At 36.7% G+C, this 24640-nt stretch overlaps 1 protein-coding gene across 6 annotated transcripts in view; it reads right to left on the bottom strand.

The window, feature by feature from the left end:
* Positions 1-24640, bottom strand: part of ATP8B4 (ATPase phospholipid transporting 8B4 (putative)) — a 276289-nt gene that overhangs the window by 49971 nt on the left and 201678 nt on the right. For all 6 annotated transcript variants that reach the window (XM_006168771.3, XM_027768395.1, XM_027768394.1 and 3 more), the window contains 3 exons: positions 11695-11842; positions 8566-8749; positions 7648-7871 (listed from right to left, as the gene is read on the bottom strand). In XM_006168771.3, coding sequence (XP_006168833.1) covers positions 7648-7871; positions 8566-8749; positions 11695-11842 — 556 coding nt within the window. The remainder of the gene's footprint in view (positions 1-7647; positions 7872-8565; positions 8750-11694; positions 11843-24640) is intronic.

The raw sequence follows: 24640 nt of genomic DNA, 5'->3' as shown, positions 1-24640 counted from the left end.
TAAGACATTTGTAATTATTACCTGTTGATGATAATGTGTATAGTATTCTCAACTGGACTGATCTGAGGTGTATTTCATGTTGGGTAAATTCTCTCTACATGCTAAATAATGTATAACAACTGATAGTATAAAAAATAAAAAATTTTAAAATAAAATAATAATAAATATTCTTTTTAAAATGACAATAAATATACATGGGATCTGAATAAACAATGTGCAATAAATCCATATTTCAAAATATCATGTAGACTGAACCTGTAATGCAGTGGTTAAATGCTGTTCAGAGGAAACTAGGTCTCACACGACTAACCATGGTTCAAGCTCTAGGCCATTGGCTTTAAAAAAATGCTGGTCATGAACGTGTGCCCAGGATCCTTACAGGATGGAGAACTGGAAAAGGATTACAGTATGACCAGGCCTCTTGGGGAGTGCTTTCTCTCCCTCTCTGATGCACGTGCACATGCTCTCTGGCAGGAAAAAAAAAATGTCATTAAAAAAAATCTTTTTTAAGAAGATAAAATCAAGAGGGATTTCTTAAAAATCTAAGTTGTATTGTTCTGTTTTGTTTTGTTTTTTTCTGATCAAGGTACACATTTCCACCCAGCAGATATGACTGGAGCAAGGGCCCTTAGTGCAGGCCAAGTAAGTGGACTTTGTGAGGGACTGCAGGTGTGCTGGAATGGCTTTCCTTGCTATATTCACCTCATTCATGAGAAAGGGCTTCAGTAACACCCAACACCACAAAATGACTAGAGTGTCTTCTAGGGGACTTCAAAATGTTTGCAGAGAATGGAATTAAAGAAATCACTTTTTAAAAAATTGAAACCCATAGCTTTTCCATAATACACATTTTCTGTCAACTTTTTGAAGCTGTCTTATTTAAGCCACGTGCCATTCAAGATTCTATAATACATGTATAGGTGTTATAGATGTGATTCCTCAAGGCACTTGTGGTTAAGCTAAATAAAATTATAATAGCTTGGTTAAATTAGAGACAATTCTCTATGCTGGAGAAGACATCCTTTTTCTTCCTGATCCTGCTATTGCAGGTACAATAAGCCCTGGGCACAATGGTTTGGTAGGAAGAATGAGGGGTTTTAAGACCTTCGGAAAAATTCAATTTGGGTGGTGAGAGAGGAGTCAACTGGTTGCTTTATTGGCCCCTCTACCTTAGGAAAGATGGATAAAGATCAGCATGGACAAAACAAAAAGTCACCAGCTTGGATTTCACTCTGGGTTCTGGGTTCAAAGAAACAGACCTTCAGAAAGCCTTTGTTCTGTTTTTGTTTGTTTTGTTTTGGGATTTTTTTTTTTGTGTGTGGTGGATTTTTTTTGTTTTGTCTTTTTGTTTTTGTTTTTGTTTTTCCATAAGTCCTATGTATTCACTGGAGAAAGAGACAATGAGAGGGAAAGTGAGAAATCATCCCTCAGGGAGGATGGCCACACTGCAATCCCTTCTCCTCCGTTCTCCTTGGATTTGGGACACATGTGCACATGTGCCTGGCATGATTCTCAAGCCTCCAGGTCCAAGACTTGAACTGCAATAGGCCTTGTGGCAGTCCAGTACCTTAACCACCACGCCACCTGTTGGTCCTCTGGGTTGGTTTTCAAAGTATGGTCCCTATATATACATTAGCATCTCTGGGAGGCTTGTTAGAAATGCAAATTCTTGGGCTTTGAACTCAAATGTACTGAATCTGAAACTTGGGCTAGGACCCCCCTCCCCAGTAGTGCTTTAACCTGCCTTCCAGTTGGTTCCCATGCACGCTAATACTTGAGAATCACTGGTCTAGCCCAATTCACCAACATAGGAAAGAACATGGAGATTCAATCGGACTGACAATGGATTCAAAATGAAGATTCAGTAATTAACTAATTTTCCATATAAATAAAAAGAGAAGAGGAAGAAAGGAACACAGAAAGGGAACACACTATGTAAAATCAAACAGTTCAGAAACCCAGTCATAGACATAGGTGGCAAGTCTTACAGCTAGATTCAACCATTGGATACTCATCTCTTTGAAGCAATTATTGCTCTCCCTGGCAATTCTCTTTAAAAATGAAAATACTGGTGAAAAGGTTAAAAATCTGGTCGCTTAACATCCTACTCTGATTAAATTTCATCAGATCCCAAAAGCAAAGCAGAAAATAACTTCAATGTAGAGGTGAGAAATCAGTCATTAGTTTCAACTTCACAGTTTAACAAAGAAAACTTGACAGTAAACCTTGCTACACAAGCTTACTGTGTCTGTAAATATACATCATTAATTGTTCTTCTGTGTCCTTAAAGGCTTAAATGAGGATTAAGTTATCCCTTCAGAGTATTGTGATCCTTGAACTTAAACTTTTGGAATATAAAAAGTAGAGCTCTCAGAAACACCTCCTAGCATATAATTTTGCTTTGTAACCAGAAGGAAGTCATCAGCATAGAAATGCACAAACCACATTCCTGTGCTTGTCTTTGTTAGACAAAAGTGGAATTGCAAAGAATTAAATAGCCTCATCCCACTGCCGGCTCTGAAGTAGTGCAAAGATAACCTCTATTTCTGAGAAGCTAGAATCAAAACTCTGCTTTACTTCAGTTGTCAAGAGATTGCCAAGATGGACAAAAATATTCATATAGCCTGCTTTTAGATCTGGGCATATTGTTCTTAAAAGAGAATTTTTTTTTCTATTTCTATGAAGAATGCCATCAATGGTTTGATTGGAATCACATAGAATTTATAAATTTAGGTGGAATTGATACTTGTATTATATTGATTCCACAACCCAAGAACAAGGCCTGTCTTTTTGTATTGTATTCAATTTCTTATCTCAGTTTTATTTATAGTTTTCCTTGTAGAGGTGTTTTACGTCTTTGGTTAGGTTTTTTCCCTATGTTTTTGTTTGTTTTGTAGTTATTGTAAATGGGATTGCTTTCTTTAATTCTACCTCAATCTGTTCATTGTTGGTATGAAAACACTAGTTATTGTACAATGGTTTTGTATCTTACCACTTGACTGAATTCACTTATCACTTCTACTAGCTTTTCCATGGATTCTTTTGGATTTTTTTAAGAGGTTTTTTGCTATAGGGCGTGTACACCCACCAGAAAGAGAGACAGACAGACAGAAAGCCAGAAATCACCCCCCAGGGGGCAGGGCTACATCGAAACCCCTTCTCTTCCATTCTCCTCTCAGGATCTTGGGCATGAATGCACACGCACCCGGTGTGAGTTTAAGCCACTAGTTCTGGGACTCAAACCGCTATCGGCTACATGGGAGTCCAGCAACATGGCCATTACACTAACTTCTGGTCCCAATTCTTTTGGATTTTGTAGGTACACATAATCATGTCATCTGTAAATAGGGACAGTTTCATTTCTTTCTTTCCTATTTGAGTGTTTTTTTTTTCTTTCCCTCTCCTGTCTGATAGCACTGGCTAGGATTTCCAGTACTATGTTGAAAAGTAGTAGAAGTAGATAATCTTGTCTTCTTCTAGGTTTTAGTGGGAAAGCTTTCAGCTTTTTCCCATTCCAGTATGATGGGTTTGTCATACATGGCTTTAAATATGTTGAGGAATGTCCCTTCAATGTCTATTTTGTTGAGAGTCTTAACTATGAAAGGATTGAATTTTATAGAAGACTTTTTCCATACCAATTCATATAATCATATGGTTTTTATATTTCTCTTTTTCAATGTGATCTATTAAATGTATTATTTTGCATATGTTGAACAATCCTTGCATCCCTATTTGGATGCAAGAATAAAGCCTACTTGGTCATGGTGTAAACTTCTTTTTTCTTTTCCTTTTTTTTTTTTTTTTAGGTTTTTATAATAGGTTGCCTACTCTCACTGGAGAGAGAGAGAAAAGGAAAGTGAAAAATCACCTCCCAGCAACCATGCCACAATCCCTTCTCCAATCTGCTCTCAGGATTTTGGACACACACGCACACAAATCTGACGTGACTTTCAAATCACCAGGTCTGGTACTTAAAGTGACAGGATTTTGGACACACACGCACACAAATCTGGCGTGACTTTCAAATCACCAGGTCTGGGACTTAAAGTGAAGTTGGCCATGTGGTAGTCCAGTATCTTGACCACTACACCACCTGCTCGTCCCAGGGTACAATCGTTTTGACGTGTTGTTGGATTATATTTTGAACTATTCTTGTGAGGATTTTCACATCTGTATTCATTAGGGATATTGGTCTGTAGTTTACTTTTTTATTATGTTTTTGACTACTTTTGGTATCAAGATGATGGAAGCTTCAGATAATGAGTTTGGGAGGGTTCCTTCCACTTGGATCTTATGAAATAGTTTGAGAAGAGTTGGGCTTAGTTTTTCTTTCTTTCTTTCTTTTTTTTTTTTTTTTTTTTTTTTTGAGAGGTTTTTGCTATAGGGCACATGCGCTCGCCAGACAGAGAGAGAGACAGAGAGACAGAAAGCGAGAAATCACCCCCCAGGGGGATGACCATGCCACAATCCCTTCTCCTCCATTCTCCTCTCAGGATCTTGGGCACACACGCACATGCGCCCGGCGTGAGTTTTAAGCCACTGGGTCTGGGTCGTGAACCGCGGTCGACTACATGGGAGTCCAGCGACATAGCCATTACGCTAACTGCGGGTCCCAGGCTTAGTTTTTCTTTAAAAGTTTTACATAATTCAAAAGGGAAGCCATTGAGACCTGGGCTTTTCCTTTTTGGGAGACTATTATTGATTTAATCTCACTGTTTGTTATTGGTCTATTCAGGCTTTTTGTTTCTTCCTGGTTCAATATTAGAATATTGTATGTGTCCAGAAATGTGTTTACTTTCTCTAGATTTTCTAGTTTTTTGGCATATAGTTTTCTGTAGTATTATCTCAGGATCTTTTGTATTTTTCTGATATCTCTTTTAACATTTCCTGTTTTATTACTGATTTTATTATCTAGTTCCTTTCTCTGCTTTTTTGGTTGGTATAGCTAATGATTTGCTGGTTTTGTTTATCCTCTCAAAAAAACAACTTTTTTTTGCATTTTTTTTATTGTTAGTATGCTTCAGATAAGGAACAGATGACCAGAATATGCAGGCAACTCAGGCAGCTCACCTGAAGAAAAAACAATAATTGAATTAAACAATGGGCAAATGAGCTAAACAGACAACTCTTCCCCAGGGGGGATGGTCACGCCGCAATCCCTTCTCCTCCATTCTCCTCTCGGGATCTTGGGCACGCACGCACACGCGCCCGACGTGAGTTTTAAGCCACCGGGTCCGGGACACGAACCGCGGTCGACTACGTGGGAGTCCAGCGACATAGCCATTACGCTAACTGCTGGTTCCCTAAACAGACAACTCTTAAAGGAAGACACATGAATGGCCAAAAAGTAAATGAAAAACTGTTCAGTGTCTCTTATCACATGGAAAATGCAAATCAAAACTATAATGAGATATCACTTAATCCTATAATGGGGTTAGTCAGAATGGCTATAATAAAAAAAAAATTGAATGATAAGTGCTGGCAAGGCTGTAGTAAAAAGAGAACCGTTCTGCACCGCTGGTGGGAATATAAATTAGGATAGCCATTGTGGAAAACAACATGGAGGTTCCTCAAAACTTTACCAATAGAACTACCATATGGTCCAGTAATCCCACTCCTTGTTATTTACCCAAAGAACAGGAAAACAGTCAGACATCTGCACATCCACATGTTTACTGCAGAATTATTCACGATTGGTAAGACATGGAATTAACCTAAGTACCCAACAACTGACAAATGGATTTTAAAAATGTAGCACATATATTCTATGAGATATTACTCAGCCATAAAGAACTGCAAGACTCTTGTCGTTCAATAAAAAGTAGATGAATCTAAAAGATTTAATGCTTAGCGAAATAAGCCAGACTGAAAGACAAACACAAAATACACCCACTCAATATATACCATATGTCTGCACTATATAACAGAAATTGCAAGATTCAAAGACCTACGAGTAGTGAGGACAAGTGTAGCACCAAGACTGTATGGGAATGGGGTGAGGGACAGGGAATGGGTAGGAGGGGCTCAGCAAAAAAGTATTTAATAGATTCAAGAATGTGAGGTTCTTTGTTTAAAACGATGTGTATGATAATGTCCTTGCTTTGATTATCACACACTGTATGCATTCTTTGAAAAACAGTATTGTATGTTATAAAATGTACAATTAAATGTTAATAAGGAAATACAAAATTAAATTTAAAAAAATTCCTACTGTTATAAGGTCTGAAATTGTACAATACTTGTAGAATTCAAGTTGTCATATTGTTTATTCTTAATACTCTGGAAAATTAAAGTATAAGTAAAAACATTCCATATTTCATATTCGACCCCAAAAAAAGACAGAACTATAAATAGGTACAGGTATGCCTCACTTTAAGAAATCTCAACTTTCCAGAAACAGGGGGAAATGCATGAATCATATTTTCATTACAAAAAGGATTCACTAATCTTCCTTGATACATTTAAGAGAACATTATATGCCAAGATTTAATTCATATGTAATCTTTCTAGAATAAAATGATTGAAAAATTAGCTTCATGAATGTCATTGAAACCAGTGTCATTGATTAAACCCTAAAGGAAGAAAGAACAATTGAAGAAATTCCCATGAGAGTTACACTTATGATTTCATTCTCAAGGACAGTCATCTTGTTAATTTTTGTTCAAAATATTAATTGAATATCTACATTCAAGTAAAAAAGTTTTGTTTTCATAAGTATGTTTAAATGCTATAAGGTCTTTTTTTTTTTTTTTTTTTTGGAGAGGTTTTTGCTATAGGGCTCATGCACTCACCAGAAAGACAGAGAGAGACAGAAAGCGAGAAATCATCCTCTGGAGGGATGACCACCTTGCAATTCCTTCTGCTCCACTCTCCTCTTGGGATCTTGGGCACACACACACACATGTGCCCAGCATGAGTTTAAGCTACCGGGTCCGGGACTCGAACCACGGTCGACTACATGGGAGTCCAGCAACATGGCCATTATACCAACTGCTGGTCCTTAAATGCTATAGGTCTTACATTCATTGATACTGGATTCAAAACTTTCCAATATCTAAGTTATAAGGTTAAGTTACTATCTTTTAAGAATGATATGAGTAGATATTAAAATAAATACTAATTTATGAATGTGGCAATTTTTCTTTCTTATTATTAGCATTATTTATAGATCAATTTTTAGCTGATGAATTTTTATTGTTGTCAAAATATTGTCAACATCAATTACTTCTGTTCATATCAATGACTTCTTCCTGATTTAAAAACCCTTTACCACAATTATATCAAATGATTTACCATCTTTTAAATAAAGGTACCTCAACATTTCTTGTTAGTCTTAGATTTCTGTTCTGAATTAAAACTCTATATTGAACTTACCTGTCATCATACCAAACATTTCAATAAATATTCAAAAATACAATGGAAGGAATACTTATTGTACTATGTAAATGAGAATAAATAAAATTCCATGTAAATATATATATATATATATATATATATATATATATAATCTTCTCAGGTTCAATGCTCAGTTATAATAGTGCCACTTTTATTGGGCATATAAATTTACTAGTAAAAAGTATGTAGATGAGTTATTTCAAATTCAGGGGATCTTATAAAAGGAAAAAAGAAGTGCTATTTGTTACCAACCTGGGCAGAGAAACCACAGAAGAAACCAAACCAGAAATGCACAAGTGTAAATGCAAAATTCTTGTAGAAGAAATAGCATAAGAATTTACACATTCGGAAATAGGACCATCTTCCATGAACAAGGAGAAGCCTTTGGAGATATCTAAACTGTGCAAAAGAATAGTCACTGGCTAAGACTGCTTGTAGTCCTTCCTGGCCACTGATGCCAACACCAATGTGTGCACCTATAAACGAAAGAAGGGACACTTTCATTGCTGAAATACAGACACACTCTCTTATAGGTTTATCCCCCCTTATGTAATTTATTTATGAAAATCTTACAGTTATAGCAATTGTAACTCACATGTAGTATTTCATGAAATACTCATGATAGTTAAATATTTATCCTAGTTTTACAAAAGAGGAAATTGGGCTCAGAAAAGTTCAGTAACTTGTACAAGGTTTTACAATTTTTAAGTGACAAAGCAGAAGTGAAACCCAAATGTTGTGAATCGAGCATGGGGTTGTGAACTCGTGTTGTGGGTCAAGCATTATTTCCTCTACATCATAGCTACCTATTTCCCCAAACAGGATAAAGTGATCAATGTCCTTTTCTAGCCTAAAAATATTCAAGGATTTAAAGACAAAGAGATTTTGTTATGAGTTCTAATTATGGTAGAAGCACTGGACCCAGAAAGTATTCATTTTAGAGCCACTGGAAAAATTAAATTTTAATGCAACCTCTATTACAGAAAGGAGTTTTCAAAAAGTTCATGAAAAATACTATGCAGAGATTTCAAAAAAAAAATGTTTGCCCCAAAATAAACTCATACTTTAATTCTACTTTTCCATGAACATTTTGAAGTCCCTTGTATTGACAAATGCTAAAACTGAAAACCCCATGTATGCAGCATGCCCCACATGTGAATATTCTCTTACTTTTGATCATGCTGACATCATTGGCTCCATCACCAATGGCCAAAGTGACAGCATTTCTGTGCTTCTTTACCAGCTCTACCACTTGGGCTTTCTGGAGTGGGGTGACTCTGCAGCATACCACAGTCTTACACATGCAGGCAAGTTCTAGAAGATCATTCTTGACATCACCTTCTAGGGCATAGGCCTGAGTTGTTTTTTGTTTGTTTTCAGGAAGGAATAGGAAACAAAAACTGAGAGTTATACTTTGGGAAGCAAATGTCTTATTTTTCAACTAATTTCTTTTCTAAACCATTTCATTCACTTTAACAAGCCATTGCTGCTTCTGTGTCACACAAGCAACAAAAACGAAAGAAATGAGTACTGAACTCCAACCAAGGGCCAAGGAATTTCAAAATAAAAGATACTGCTTTTTGTGTGTCCTTGACAGTTTATCACGCAACATTGGAGAGAGTGAGTTAAATGATGGACAAGTTCTAGAAACCACTAAAATTAGCGAAAGTGAAAGAAACTATTCATCCCCTCACCAAGTTTAGCATTAACTACACAGATAGTGATGTGTGTCTTTTCTGCATGAAAGACTTTTTTTGTTTCCTTTGCATTGTTATTTTGTATACGTAGCATTTGTTGTTATGGTTGTTAATGTACAAGATGAAAAGCAGATGATATGGAGACTGGCCCTTAAAAACAAAATGATTGAAACCAAGAGGGGCCTGTGCAAAAGAGTGATGTGCAACCTGTGTCTCAAACAGGATTCTCCAAGCGTTTCCCCCCCATCTCTAAACACGTAAGAGCTTTAGATAGTCCAAGAAATTACCGAAAAGGAAAGCATCTCCTTTCCAATTCACTGTGTAACTTTTCCTAGAATATTTCACTGTACATTTTTTTTAAGAAACATATTCAGAGGAAACAGGAGTGCACTTAAACTCTGAGTTACCAGTATCTATGAGTGAATCTCTAGAAAGACATGTACAGCCCATTATAACATAGCCCCAAGATTACTTATGAGTTTTATCTCCTAACTCTAAACCCATCATACCATCATTAGTTTTTTCTCTTGATTTAATAGATTCTTTTTTACCTCTGTGCCTTTGTACTTTTACTTAAAAATATCACTTCCTCCAGAAAGTCTTCTCTGATTCCACAAGGATCTAAAAGTACCTGCCTCTATTCTATCAAAGGACTGTATTCATTCTTCTTCCATACTATTTGTCATACCAGTGTGTGATTATTTCTCCACTAGACAACAATCCCTAAAACAAGAACCACATTTCATTCACATTCTTATCCTCAGAATCTAGCACTATGACTTAGATATGTTTAATAAATGCTAATGATATGAATGGACAGGTGGGTGAAAGTATATAAAAGTGTAGCTCTGGTGTAGAAAATTCTCTATCCAAACCTTTAATTCATAGGTAAAATGGTAAGTTAACATTCTCAAAATAATCACCCTTTCTGAAAGAAAAAGCATATAACTGGTTATGTTGTCCAGAATGGTCCCCTTTTTTCTCTTTTCTTTTTTTAAAGATTAATTAAATTTTTTTTTAATTTGACCAAAGAGAGATAGAGAGGAAGTTTTTTGGAAAGAGAAAGCAAGCCACCAGGTCCAGGAATCAAACTGAGGTCAGCCATATGGGATTCCAGCCTTAACCACCATGCCACCTGCAGTCCCCTTTTCTGTTTTCCTTATTATCAACAAGTAAAAAACTAGTCTCAGACTGAGAAAGAAATGCCCAATTGCTTTCTACAAGTCAACAGGATTTGAACTGACTAGAATTATAATTTGATAAAAAAAAAGAGAGAGAGAGAAAAAGAAAAGAAAAAGTAACTTCTGACCATATAGCAAAAACAAAGTCAATTCTCTTTAAGTGAAAAATGACATTTTATGGATTCCTGAGCTCCAGACTTTGAAGTTGAAATGGTTCTTAAAGAGCATCTATCTTACCTCTGCCTTTCAACAAATTGAGAAAGAGAGAATATTATAGATTATCACTTAACTCACATCCTAACACACATTGGCTTCTCTAATTCTGACAATGTTTAAAAACAACTGACTAGGAACGCTCTCCATGTTGTAGTCTCTGAGCAAGTCATCCTGGAGGCCACAGCTCCAAGTCTCAGTTGACAGGCTTAAAATGTTCAGTTGCTGTTCATCTGTGCAGGGGAGAAGTTCTTGTCATCTGGACTAACTTTCAACTGAGCTTGGCCTGCAGCTGAGCTCTGTAACTTTCCATGCTGTAGAAGGCAACACATCATTACGTCTGGAATCCAGCTGGATACTGCTCTAAGCTCTAAGAGCTAACAGACAAGTTAATCACAAGAGGGAAAAATACAATATTCTCATATCCAACTTCTTTTGTTCTCTAAGAAACTGTCTAGAAGAAGATACATTTATTTTCCAAACACCAAAGTGAAAAATAATCATCAAAGTCAGAGAAAGATGTGAGATTAGTTCTTTGTGTATATAAATGATCATTTCACTAAAGTGCAATCAGAGCTTTTGTATTCTAAATTAGAAACTCAGAAGAGTGTTCCGATATTTGTTTAAGATTTGAAACCTGAACTACATTAAAAGTACAATGCGAGTTTATTCTATTACGGCAAGAGCCAGATTTCCTAATCAAAGAAAATTGTGAGACATTGCTAAAAAATGCCACTATTTAGAAAAACCACAGAGGTATCTTAATGGCAATAATTTGGTGTGGTAATTATATGAAGGTAAGGTTGTATTTTGCAAATCACAAACATTAGTAAGAGCAATAATTGCGATACATCCATCTAGTTGCATTATTTTAATTAAATAAGCAAGCTGTGATACTCCTCCTTAGGAAAGCACTTACATAATCTAAGTATCTACAATCATTTACACGAGATTGATATTCTGTGAATTCAGTATTGCTACAGATCCTCCCCCTCACTGTGGTGTTTCAAACAATAATGTATGAAATATATATTAGACATTTCCTTTCCCTTTGCAAACAGGAAATCATTGTACATGCTCTATTTCTAGTAGTGTCATTTGTTTGAAAAACACAAAAGGAGGTCTCATTATGACAGCACAAAAGATTACTATTATTATTATTTAGGTTATAAAAAAAAAGAAAGGACAAAAGCCTTAAGCAAACTCACCAAACTGTGGCCATTTATGATTAAGGCATAATCTCCTGTTACAGTTTCTTCTACAACAGAGTCCAGCTCCAGCTGCTGTTTCTTTTCACAAACTACGTGGCCATTGGACAAACTTCTATTTTGTCCAAACAAATTTTCCTTTGCTTTCCTTAAAGGAGAGAGAGAAAGAATGTTAAAACAAAGTCTACAGAGCATACCTATTGACTCTTAACAAGAGACTGGCCTAGAGGTAAATTCATTTCATCACCACTCAGACAGAATATGGCATAAGATCCAGTTTCAGTAAGCAAGCTGGGTAATTACTTGTGATAGGGATACCATAGCAAATTTCCAAATCCCAGGAAGTAGGAGGGTAAGCATAATGAAAACAGAATCATCTCAAACATTTTAAATTACCTAGGAGTTAAATCACCATCTTGAGCTGGTTTTGAACTAGGAGTTCTTTCTAGATTTGGTACGTAAGGTTGTCTAGACTTCAAGGACTTAAAAACCACTATCTGGCATACAATATGATTAAATAATGGAAAGCAAAAGACAAAGGCAATTTGACTCTTCTAGGAATTCCAGGACATCTATATATAAAATAAATCCATCCATTTGAGGTATAATACAATATGATCTAGCTTAAAACAGCAGTCTTCCAAGAAACAGATTTTTAAAAAATAAGATGCTAAAAGCAAATAATGGTATTTACTGAATTGGCATAGTCATTATAATGAAATATTTTAAGTGAAAATTGTACTTATCAACTCAAACAATAGATTAAGTCTTCTGAGAAAGAAACTACAGACACCAAAGTGTAGAGGGTGGTTCCAAATAGAAACTCCCTCCCAATGCTCTAGATCTAATTAGCAGTATATCTATTAGCTAGGTAGCTATAGAACAATTGTACCCACATCCATTCATCTCTGCTACTTAAGAGAAGGATTATACAGTGACATAACACCCTTAGAAGTGGCTTTCTACTGTTTTCTTCAAAATGAAAAAAATAATACCTTTAAAGGAAGACAGATTTCCTCTCTTAGGACCTTTGGATAACAAGCTTTGAAGTAACCTAACATTACTTCTTGTACTATTCTTTTTTTCGTGAGGTTTTTGCTATAGGGCGCAAGCGCTCGCCAGAAAGAGAAACAGAGAGACAGAGGCACAGAAAGTGAGAAATCACCCCCCCAGGGGATGGCCATGCCGCAATCCCTTCTCCTCCATTCTCCTCTCAGAATCTTGGGCATGCACACACATGCACCTGGCATGAGTTTAAGCCACCAGGTCTTGGACTCAAACCACGGTTGACTACATAGGAGTCCAGCGACATAGCCATTATGTCAACTGCTGGTCTCAAACATTACTTTTATTATTATAAGCTGACATTATTTCAGAAGTTTCAACCACAGTTAGAGAACTACAACTAAATGCCCCCAAAGATAAATGCCAAGACACTTAAAGTAACAATAGGCACATACAAAAGGAGAACCCAGGAGAAAATGGGGAGGAAAAAATAGACCAGAAAGTGATGTGTTTGTTTAGGGCAAAATGAAATGGTTCTCCAAAGACTCATCCTGTGTAGAAAACGTGTATTCAAATGGGGCCAAGTGGTAGAGCAGTAATGCAACTGGATCTACATGGAAAGGTCCTGGTTTTGTGTCCCAGGACCTCCCTGAGTATGCTAGGTAGCCATGTGCCCATGATCCAAGCTAGCTCAGGCTGCAAGTGAACCACAGTGTGAAGACTGTGTTGGGGGTACTTCTCTCTCTCTCTCTCTCTCTCTCTCTCTCTCTCTCTCTCTCTCTTTCTCTCTCTCTACCTCTATCTACCTCTGTGTGTGTGTGTGTGTGTGTGTGTGTGTGTGTGCATACCTGTCTGTCTGTCTGTCTCTCTGTCTCACCCAGATGAAAGAAATAAACATAAAAAAATCTATTAAATGGTTTTATGCTGAGGCTCTTCTGAAAGCAGAGAATGTCCACTATACCAAAACAACCATTTAGCCCTTCGGCTTTCTAATTATTTGGAAATTTAACATTAACCGTTTACATGTAAGTTTTAAAAAAGCAAAAACGAAACACCAAATCTGCTGGTTCAATGTCTCCTTCTGCTGTCCAGGACCAAAATCACAGCTTACTTGCAAGAACCTGGAGGTCACACACTCCTGGCTCCAAGAATGAAATCATACATTGAGCAATCAGTTTGCAGAAGCAAAGAAAAACTTTATAAAGTCAGAGTGCTATGTGTGAAATTTAGGAGGTTACAGTGAGGACAGGAGATAGAGCAGACATGAAAAACCAGTGTTTGAAGTGGGAGGATCTGACTTTTGCATCAGATAACCATGTCAGGGAATCCTCCTTACAGTCTTGAAAATTTACAGTCCTGCATAAAGAAGAAAACAAAGGAGACAAGTTCCTCAGAAATGAACATTTCTCTGACAGTGCTGCAAAGCTCATAAATTGGGTCTTAAGAAAGCACCAAGGAAAAATATCTCCTGAGGTTTCCTTTTTAGTAAAGTTCTCACTCGCAGTATAAATGACTCAATCTCTGTCTTCCCCCCAGAGAATAAAAACATTCCAAAGAAGGGTGAAGTTCATGAAAGTATTGGCTGCAATTCTATTTACTTAGGAGTTTTCTTCCCCCTAAACTGTCTTCCTAACATCTCACATGAACCCTTTTCCAGGCAGAAAAGTGGCAGTTTCTCCAGCTCTGCTTAAATTCCCACCACACTCTATTCGCAGGCAGTCTAGCCAGATTGCCCTCTCGTTTGTCGGATCTTTGTCCATGATCTATGGCTGTCATTTATTTTCTCCCTGGAATTTTAGCTCTTCAAACACCAGCTGGTTCTCACAAAAACAATTTATTAGAAAGGGGAAAAGAAGCCACACATAACTTCCTTCAGTGAATATGAACTATACATTTTTACAGGCACAACACACAATGCTTAACCACAGAACACAAACAACAAATGCTGAAACAAAAGAGGGCCTGTTTTTTTCTGAGCTTTGTAATGAAGGGCAGTTTATTACACTGCTGGCATGCAGAAATGCATTAATAGTTGAGGCAACTGTGGCATTCACAGCCCTATGTCGCCACAAGTGCAGCAAAGCACAGTGAGGCCCAGGCTGGCCTGCATGCCATCAATAAAGAAGAAAAGAGATGGGAGTAGGGGATATTTTGTCAGTCTTCCTAAGGCAATCTATCAAACATTAAAAGGATCTGTTAGAAAGTGGGTTAAAACCACACCACCATGTTTAAAAGAAGACAATTTAGACTTTGATACAAAGGCTAGCCTTTCAGTCTTAGAACCTGGAAACATGGATGCAAGTCCACGGTCTGCCTCTAACACTTTATACATCCACAGGTAAGTTATCTGGCCTCCAGCCACTTGATTAGCCAATGACAGACGCAGGGATAGAACCCAGGTCTTCTAGTTCTTAGTTCTCAATCCACTATACCAAACTGGTTTATACATAGTGTCAGCCACAGGCTGCCTGTAGGTTGGACTGAGACATAGTTCCATAGGACAGTTAAGGGACAGCACTACCTTGACATCAGAAGAGATATAAGGGAAAGCACATGAAATTTTTATTCCAAGCCTCGGTTCTATTTCTTAGTACCTGAGAAACCTGTAAGACAGCCAATCCCTGAATTAGTTTTACTGTTAGAAATTAGGGAAATGGGACCAACCAATAATACTGGTTGTGGCACCAGTCAGTCAAAATAGACACCAGCTATGAAAGCCTGAGCAGCGGCACCAATGTGTATTAGAAAGTTGTTAAGATCATTTAAGTGCTCTAAAAATTTATAATTTATGAGACAAATAACCTGCTAAAACATTTTGCCTGGGTTATTAGAAGTTGTGAATTAGGACCAAGATGTATTTTGTTTTGCTTGCACGGTGTTTTATAAAGAATCTATATAGACTTCATGGCCAACATGATGTACACCCTCACCAAAGGCCCCACCACTCTCTGATATCTTATAGATAGCCCAGATCAAATAACTAATGTTCCCTGAAATTTTGCTCATTAAAACAAACAATATTGGGGGAACCAGCAGTTAGCGTAATGGCTATGTCGCTGGACTCCCGCGTAGTCGACCACGGTTCGTGTCCCGGACCCGGTGGCTTAAAAAAAACTCACGCCGGGCGTGTGTGCGTGCGTGCCCAAGATCCCGAGAGGAAAATGGAGGAGAAGGGATTGCGGCGTGACCATCCCCCCTGGGGGGTGATTTCTCACTTTCTGTCTCTATGTCTCTCTCTGTCTGTCTGGCAAGCGCACGTGCCCTACAGTGAAAAACAAAAGAAACAAACAGAAAAACCCAATATTCCTCCATGTAGGTGTTCAAAAAAAAATTGATCCATATCTTACTACTTAAAGGGGAAATATTAATTCCTAGTATAACACCTAGGTATTTACTTCTCAGAGGCAGAAAAGTCACTCATGGTTTAATTAGAGGATATAAGTTTTTCTAACAATAAAACATGCAATCAATGGTACAAAAGTGAAATAAGGAATGAGTTTTTCCTGTCAGATCAAGCAAAATTACATTTTCAGTCTGTTTTCCTTGGGCAGAAGACATAAGTATTGGTGAAATATAATCACTGCAGTAATCTTCTGAGAAACCATAGCAGGGTTTAATAGATTTCTGGGCATTCCCTTAATACTAAAGCAGATATATGAGCAAAATCAATCCAGAACTAAAAGTGTCTAAAATGGTTTTATGACCTTAAATTTGAAATAAGCTGTATGTATGATATGCATGAAAATTACATAGCCATGTTTACAGAATAACCTAAACACATTTGACAGGTTTAAATATAAGCATTTAGGTCATTTCCTTCCAATGGCTAATATCACTCAGATCTTTTTTTTTTTTTTTTTTTTGAAACACTTTTCTTTTGGGGGGCATGAACTCCCACTGAACTCAAAGCTTGACAGAAGAAAACAGAACTGTGCAAATTTATGATTTCAGTATTTCATTTCCAAAATTATGTGCTTAGATATAAGTCACCAAGATTAGGGCTATAGAACATCTTTAAACAATAGCTTTTCTTGGATACTCTTTCTTCCTCCCTAATTCTAATATTAAGTAAATGCATAATATAAATGTATTTATTCTCAAACTTTCCTATACATTTCCTCTGTCTTAGACTCTAAGACAGAGGCAATTTCTGTGTTGAAATAAACATTATCTGCCAGTCAGTACAGCAAAGTGGTCTCAAGAGACCTGAAATATTGAGTCTAAGTGGAAGTTCTTAATTTTTTTCCTTCTGAATATTTTTTCTTATTATTAAAAAACACAAAAATAGTTTAGGTGTTTTATTTTTCTAATTGTAAAAGCATTGTCTTAAAACTATTACAAGTTCTCATAATACAAAGAGCTATGAAGAAAAAGTAACTATGATTCACAATTCTACAACCCAGAGAGGACCACTGTATATATTCCCCAGAGCTTTGTAGGTAGATTGGTAGTCAGATGCATATAAGTCCCAGACCTGGCAGCCTAAAAAGTCACACAAGGAAGGTGTGCGTGCATACCCAAAATCCCAGGAGGGGAATGGAGGAAAGGGGATTACACAGGTCATCCTCCCTGAGAGGTGATTTCTTGCTTTCTGTCTCTCTGTCTCTCTGGCAAGTGTATGCATCCTATAGCAAAAATCACTATATATATATATATATATGAAATGGACATCTTCAATGTCCATAATACATAATCACTAAATGGCTACAGTAGTCCATTGCATGTATATATTATAGTATTTAATAACATTCTTCATGGTTAGGTATTTAAACTATTCTAATTTTCCATTATCATAAATGATTCTAATAAATACCTTTTCATCTACATAGTCATATGTTCACTTATTTTCTTAGGGGAAATTCCTAGAAATATGAATCATTGGGTTAAAGGTATGCATATATGTAATTTTTAAAAATATATTGCTCAATTGCCCTCAACAGAGTTTCTACCAATTCATACTTTCCTTTTTAGAGAGAGATTTTTTGTTATAAGGAGCATGCGCTCGTCAGAGAGACAGAAAGTGAGAAATCACCCCTGGGGGGATGGTCATACTGCAATCTCTTCTCCTCCATTCTCCTTTCGGGATTTTGGGCATGCACCCACATGCGCCTGGCATGAGTTTTAAGTCACCGGGTCTTAGACTCAAACTGTAGTCAACTTGCCTTGCTTCAATGATCTGACAGAGCAAATGTGGGGGGCAAGAGGAGCTGGCTTCTTGTTTTCTGAACACCAAATAGACTTCTGTAACTCATAGCATTGTCATTCTGAATTCCAGTGATCTAGAATTTCACTAATTGGACTTTTAAAAAGAAGAAAGAAGAAAGGAAGGAAGGAAGGAAGGAAGGAAGGAAGGAGAAGGAGGAGAAGGAGAAGAAGATGGAGATGAAAGAAGAAGGAAGAAGGAGGAGGAGAAGAAGAAGAGGAAGAAGAAAGAAGGAAAAGAAGAGAAGAAGGAGAAGGAGGAGGAAGAGGAGGAGGATTCTTTAAGTCTCAAAAGACTAATCCTTAAAAAAAAAAAAAGAAGAAGAAGAAGAAACAACTCAGGACCTAAAATGATGCCAAGAGGAGTAAAATAGAAAGAAATTACCTTTATTTAGGGGATATAGACTTTGAAGAAGAGCTTATGTACTGGTGAGTGCCTAAAAGAAATCTGGGTCTTGACTCACATCCTAGATTGGTAGTAGATGGAGGAAACATGTGGGCAATGGAATCTTCTGGTAAATTCTTGGGAATGTGGGTATAAAGTACATGCTACTTCCCATGGAGATGTGGTGAAATAGGGAATTACAAAGTAAAGATTATAGGAGCTGAAGTGGCCATGAGAAAGCACAAGCATTCTCGGACACAGAGAGGTGAGGAAATGCAGTCACACTTTCCATGTTTCCCCAGGAAAGTCAGCCAAGAGGGAAAGCCAACAATTCAAAAAGACCAAATATCAGAGAAAGACATGAGAGGAGAACATGGTTGATGACAACAGGAAGGCAGGCGCCAATGGGCAGTAACAAGAGAGGCGATTGTGCATCCTAGACTTTAACTAAATTTAGCTGGAAGTGCCTAGTTTATTTGTTTTGACACCTATCAGAAAAGGGTTCAAGCTCACTTTTAGTAAATGTAATGAGGGGCCAGCAGGCGGGACGAAGGTTAAGATTGTTGGTTGACTGAGCAGTTTGAGTCCCAGACCTGGCTACTTAAAAAATACACCAGGTATGTGGGCATGCGTGTCTAAAATCCTGAGAGAAGAATTGAGAAGGGACTGTAGCATGATCATTCTCCCTGGGGGTGTTTTCTCACTTTCTTTCTCTCTCTCTGTCTCTCCCCCTAACCCCCGAACCCTCTTTCTATCTCTCTTTGGCAAACACGTGCACCTATAGCAAACTAAAAAAGAAAGAAAATGTAGTGAGTTTCTATTCTCGTATGCTTGAATATGCTCTGGGTTATAAAAGTCAGATAAGCTACAAATGACAAAACCTCTTTCTACTTCTCTTCACATTAAGCAAATTCTAAATTCTAGAGCTGGTTTTGTGACACAGAGGGAATGTGCCACTCAAGAGAGGCAGGATGCCACATGGCAGACCCCAGTTCAAATTTCCTACACAGTCAGCCTGAAACATGCTAGGCATTCATGTGAATGCCCAAGATCTGACAGGCTTGAGGACCAGAAAAACTGGATCACAGGGTGAGCAGACCCTGTGGAAGGTGCTTCTCTGTCTCTCTCTCTCTTTCTTGCCTACACACACTCTACATTAATTTTTAAAAGTGTACAGGATATATTATCTTATTATTATGTAATATAATAAGAAACAAAAACCAAACTCTATAATATAAGGAATAAAACAACTCTCTCTAAAGACTGAAAAAGTACATCCTAACAAAAATCCACAGAATATCTAAAAAATAAAGAAAACTCTAAAGCTTCTTCTGAAAAAAAAAAAGGAGGAAGGAAGGAAGGAGAGAAAAGAGGTAAAGAAGAAAGAAAGAAGAATTAAGAAAGAAACAGGGACCAGCAGTTGGCGTAATGGTTATGTCGCTAGACTCCCGTGTAGTCACCCATGGTTCAAGTCCTGGGCCAGGGGGCTTAAACTCAGGCCAGGTGCATGTGTGTGCGTGCCCAAGATCCCAAGAGGAGAATGGAGGAGAAGGAATTGTGGTGTGGCCAACCCATCGGGTTCTCACTTTCTGTCTGTCTTTCTTTTTCTGGTGTGCGCACATGCCCTATAGCAAAATCCTCAAAAAAGAAAGAAAGAAAGAAAGAAAGAAAGAAAGAAAGAAAGAAAGAAAGAAAGAAAGAAAGGAAGGAAGAGAAAGTTCTAAGTCCTATCTATTCTATTTCAAAAAACTGTTAATTTCTCTCATTCTTTCCTTCCCTACTATCCCAGTCCTGCTGCTTTTTTTTTTGTGGGGGGGGAATATTGATAAAAGTAGTCCTTGTTGGTGGAAAAATTGGGGTCTATGGTTGAAGGAAAGAAGGGAGAAGGAAGTAGAAAGGGAATGAGGAAAGCAAGAAGGAAGTCTATTTAACAGTCATAAAACTTTAAAGTTCTTATCTCATTTTATTCCCCAAATAAAATAATCTATAAGGTAAGTATTTGTATCTCCATTTCACAAATGAGGGAACCGAGCAGAGAGAAGTTAAATAACATATTTAAAGGTTTGCAGCCAGTCACTGAGCATGAAACTGAGACTCTAACTTGAAGTCAGTTGATACAAAATCTACACTCCTTCCTACATCTGCTTTCTCTTTGGAAAATTTAGTCTTACTTCAGTTACTAATACAGTATCTGATTATTCATGCAAGTGAAGCAGTGAGATGTTTCAACAACTACCTTTTTTAGATTAATTATTTAAATGGAATAAGAATAGGTATGTTTAGGGGAAACATATGGCAAGAGAGTAGTACATAGATTCTGAAGTCAACAAGCTCTTAGATTCAAATCCTGTTGAACCACTGGGCAAATTACTTTTCCTCTCTGTACTTCAACTTTGTACTCTGTAAAACAGAGATTATGGCAATGCCTACTACTGGGTTGCTTAAGAATGAAATGAGGTAATACATGCATACTCTTACAATACTGTCCTAGGCACTATCTCAAACTTTTGCAATAGGCTCATTTAAATTAGATCTTTCCTTCAACAAGAGTCAAATATACCCCCCAAAACAAAAGGTCATTGAAAGAAAAATATTTTTAAATTTATTTTATACATTTAATCACTACACATCACTTTGCTTGTAAATTTAATTTACTCAACATAAATACACTTTACACCAGTCCAGTTGAGGATACAAAACATGTTACCATCAACAGATAATAACCCATTTCTGTGTACCATAATTATCCTTTAAAATAAAAGAAATTAATAGATTATTAATATTTTTCTAATAGTCTCTATGGAGTTTATGATTAAAGTTATATAATAATTTAATAATTAAATTATATCAGTAATAATCATATTTCACAATTTTTATTTAGCAAAAAGTACATCATTTCCAGTCATAGATTCTAATCAACATGATAAAGCTGTTTTCTACTCCAGTAGGACATAGAGAAGTTGGAGGATTTGAAGTACAATTTGTGACATTTAAGACTTTCTTTCCCCCCTCACCGCCCCCTCCTCCCCATGCAGAGCCTAGTGCTAGCCAGGTAGGAAAAAATCTACATCTCCCTCTTGCTCTTTTCTGTCTCTTCCAACTTTTTTTCTCTTTTTTAAAGGAAAAACAAACAAAAAAAGAGCATCTTTTTCTGTCCCCTTCTTTGTACTTTTAAGTTGCTAATTTCTCTCTCTTCCTCTCACCCAGGTGAGACTACATCCAGGTAGGTTCATCTTTGCTGTCCTGTACTTTCACACAGTGCACTTGGGCGCTGCACAGTTTTCAGCTTTTAACCCTTTTTAATTTTCTGTTACATTTTTTTTCTCCCCCTTTCATTCTAATTTTTTCCCTCTTTTACTTCCTATTTCTTTACTTTTTCTTTCCATCTCTGCTTTCTTTTTTGTCCTATTTCTTTGCTTTTTCTTCCTATTGCTATTTCCTACTCTCTTTTTCTTTTTCCTTACTTTCCTTACTGAACCCTTACCCACTGCCTAGAGAAGAGGTGCATAGTAATTAAACATCTGAATGTTGGGAGTTTTAGAGAATTCTTTGCCCCTCACTGTACTGGTTGTAAAAAGAGGGAAACTCTCCTTCATAAATACGATTTCAACAATCCTCCTGTGATCCCCACACTGGAGGACACAGTAGAAGGGAGAAAATGGCATCAAATTATTTCACAATAAGGGAAGCACATGAGTTCACACTTACAGAATCCTTCTCCAACAAATTAGCCAAAAGTGAATGCATTGCCAATGACTACAAATCAGAAAAGAACTTCAAGGACAAGAGAATCAAGTAGTACATTATCCACAAGGGACCACTCTAATTCATCTCCAAGTAGGAAAACATTCGAGGATATTACCAAAATGTCAGAAACAGAATTTAGAGCATTCATGGTAATGAAACTCTATGAGATGAATGAGAAAAGAGACATTGAGCTCCAAGGGATGAAGTTCTTTCATGATATGAAAGAAGAATAGGACACCATACAGAGAATCAAACAGAAATGTCAGATATGGAGAATGTAATACAGGAAATCAAAACCTTCCTCAAAAGTATTAAAAGCAAGTTAGACCACACAGAAGATCAAATCTCAGAAGTAAAAGACAAAACAAATGACCTAGAAAAAATGATAAAAAATACTGAGAAAACAACCAAGAAAACTGAGGATACTATACAAGAAATACTAGATACTATGAAATGCCCAAACATCTCAATAATTTGTAAACCAGAAGGTGAAGAAACTAATAAAGACATTAATAATCTATTCCATTAAATTCTAGAAGAAAACTTCCCAAGTGTAGAGAGGAGTTCAAACATCCAGACCCAGGAAATACAAAGAAGCCCTAGTAGAATCAATCCAAGAATATCCTCTCCAAAGCACATCATAGTTAGATTGTCCAAAACCACAAAGACAAGATACAAAGAATGGCAAGAGAGAAATGACAAATAACTTACAAAGGCTATCCCATCAGGCTAACATCAGACCTCTAATCAGATACAATGCAAGCAAGGAAGGACTGGGGAAATACATTCAAAGTGTTAAATGAAAAACAATTTCAACCAAAAATACTATATCCAGTAAGATTATCCCTCATATGAGATTAAAAAAAAAAAAAGATAAAAACGTTCTTGGGTAAACAAAGCCTGGAATAATTAACCAACTCCAGACCAGCTCTTCCAGAAATTCTGAAAGTATTATACCAAGAAAACTAAAGACAGACAGACAGCAATTAGAGAACAAAAACAACCTAATATATGGCCAACTTAATGGTAGGGGCAAGTCTGGAAATATCTATAATAGCAGTGAATGTTAATGGATTAAAATCTCTGATCAATTGAAATCTCTGGTTGAATGGATTAAAAATCAGAAACCCTCCATCTACTGACTACAAGAAACTCATCTTATGGATAAAGACATACATAGACTAAAAGTGAAGGGCTGGAAAAAGGTATTCCATGCAAATGGAAACCAAAAAAGAGCAGAAGTCACTATACTGACAGGCTTTAAGACAAAAACAGTAAGAAGAGATTAGGCTTTGAGACAAAACCTCTAAGAAGAGACAAAGAAGGGCATTATATTATAGTAAAAGGACTAAAGCACCAAGAAGATATAACGCTTATAAATATCTATGCACTCAGCTCAGGAGCACCCAAATATGTAAAGGAAAGACTGCTAAATCTAAAAGGAGAGATAGACTATAACACAATGATTGTTGGAGATCTCAACACCCCATTATCTCCTTTAGACAGATCAATGAGACAAAAAATAAACAAAGAGATTCTGGACCTAAATGATACCATAAATCAAATGGAATTGATAGCCATCTATAGAACTTTCCACCCCCAATATATATATATATATATACACATATATATATATATAAAATCTATATATCATTAGAGGATACTATGAGCAACTATATGCCAACAAAGAAAAAAACCTGGATGAGATGGACAAATTCTTGGACACATATAACCTTCCAAGATTGACACAGGAGGACATAGAAAGCCTGAATAGATCTATAACAAGCAATGAGATTGAATCAGTAATACTCTCCCGACAAAGAAAAGTCCAGGTCCTGATGACTTCACTGTTGAATTTTACAAAGCTTTTTTTAAATTTAAATGTATTTATTTACATTCATTTACTATACTTCATTATAGCATACAAAATGAGATTTTTCCACCCAGAATACACTGTATATTGGCTCAATCAAGCACATCAACATATGTGTTATCATCAACAAATAATTTTCCATTTCTTGTTTCCTGTATATTTTGCTTTTTTTCCATCCTTGATTCTCTATCTCTCACCCTCAGCCATCTCTCACCCTCCTCCCACACTGTCTCTGGTATCCATGGTTGCTTTCCATGCCTTTTTAAAGAAGAGGTAACCCCCATTCTACTCACACTGTTTCTAGAAATCTAAAAAGAAGGAACTCTTACAAATTCATTCTATGAAGCCTCAATTACCCTCATCCCCAAAATGGATAAGGATACGTCAAAAAGAAAACTACAGACTTATATCTCTGATGAATATAGATGGAAAAATTCTCAACAAGATACTTGCTAACCGTATTCAACAGCATATAAAAAGGTTATTCATCATGACCAAGTAGACTTTATTCCAGGGCTGCAAGGGTGGTTCAACATATGGAAAACCATAACTGTAACATACCATATTAACAGAAAGAACGATTAAAAATCACATTATCATCTCAATTTATGTGGAAAAAGCATTTGACAAAATATAACATTCCTTTATGATTAAGACTCTCAGTAAGATTGATATAGAAGGGTCATTTCTGAACACAATAAAAGCAATCTATGAAAAATCTACAGCTAACATTA

Source organism: Tupaia chinensis, unplaced genomic scaffold (assembly GCF_000334495.1).
Source record: "Tupaia chinensis unplaced genomic scaffold, TupChi_1.0 Scaffold146140_1, whole genome shotgun sequence".
NCBI lineage: Eukaryota > Metazoa > Chordata > Mammalia > Scandentia > Tupaiidae > Tupaia > Tupaia belangeri.
Note: the sequence above shows the minus strand (reverse complement) of the source record. Positions and strands in the feature narration are given on the sequence as shown.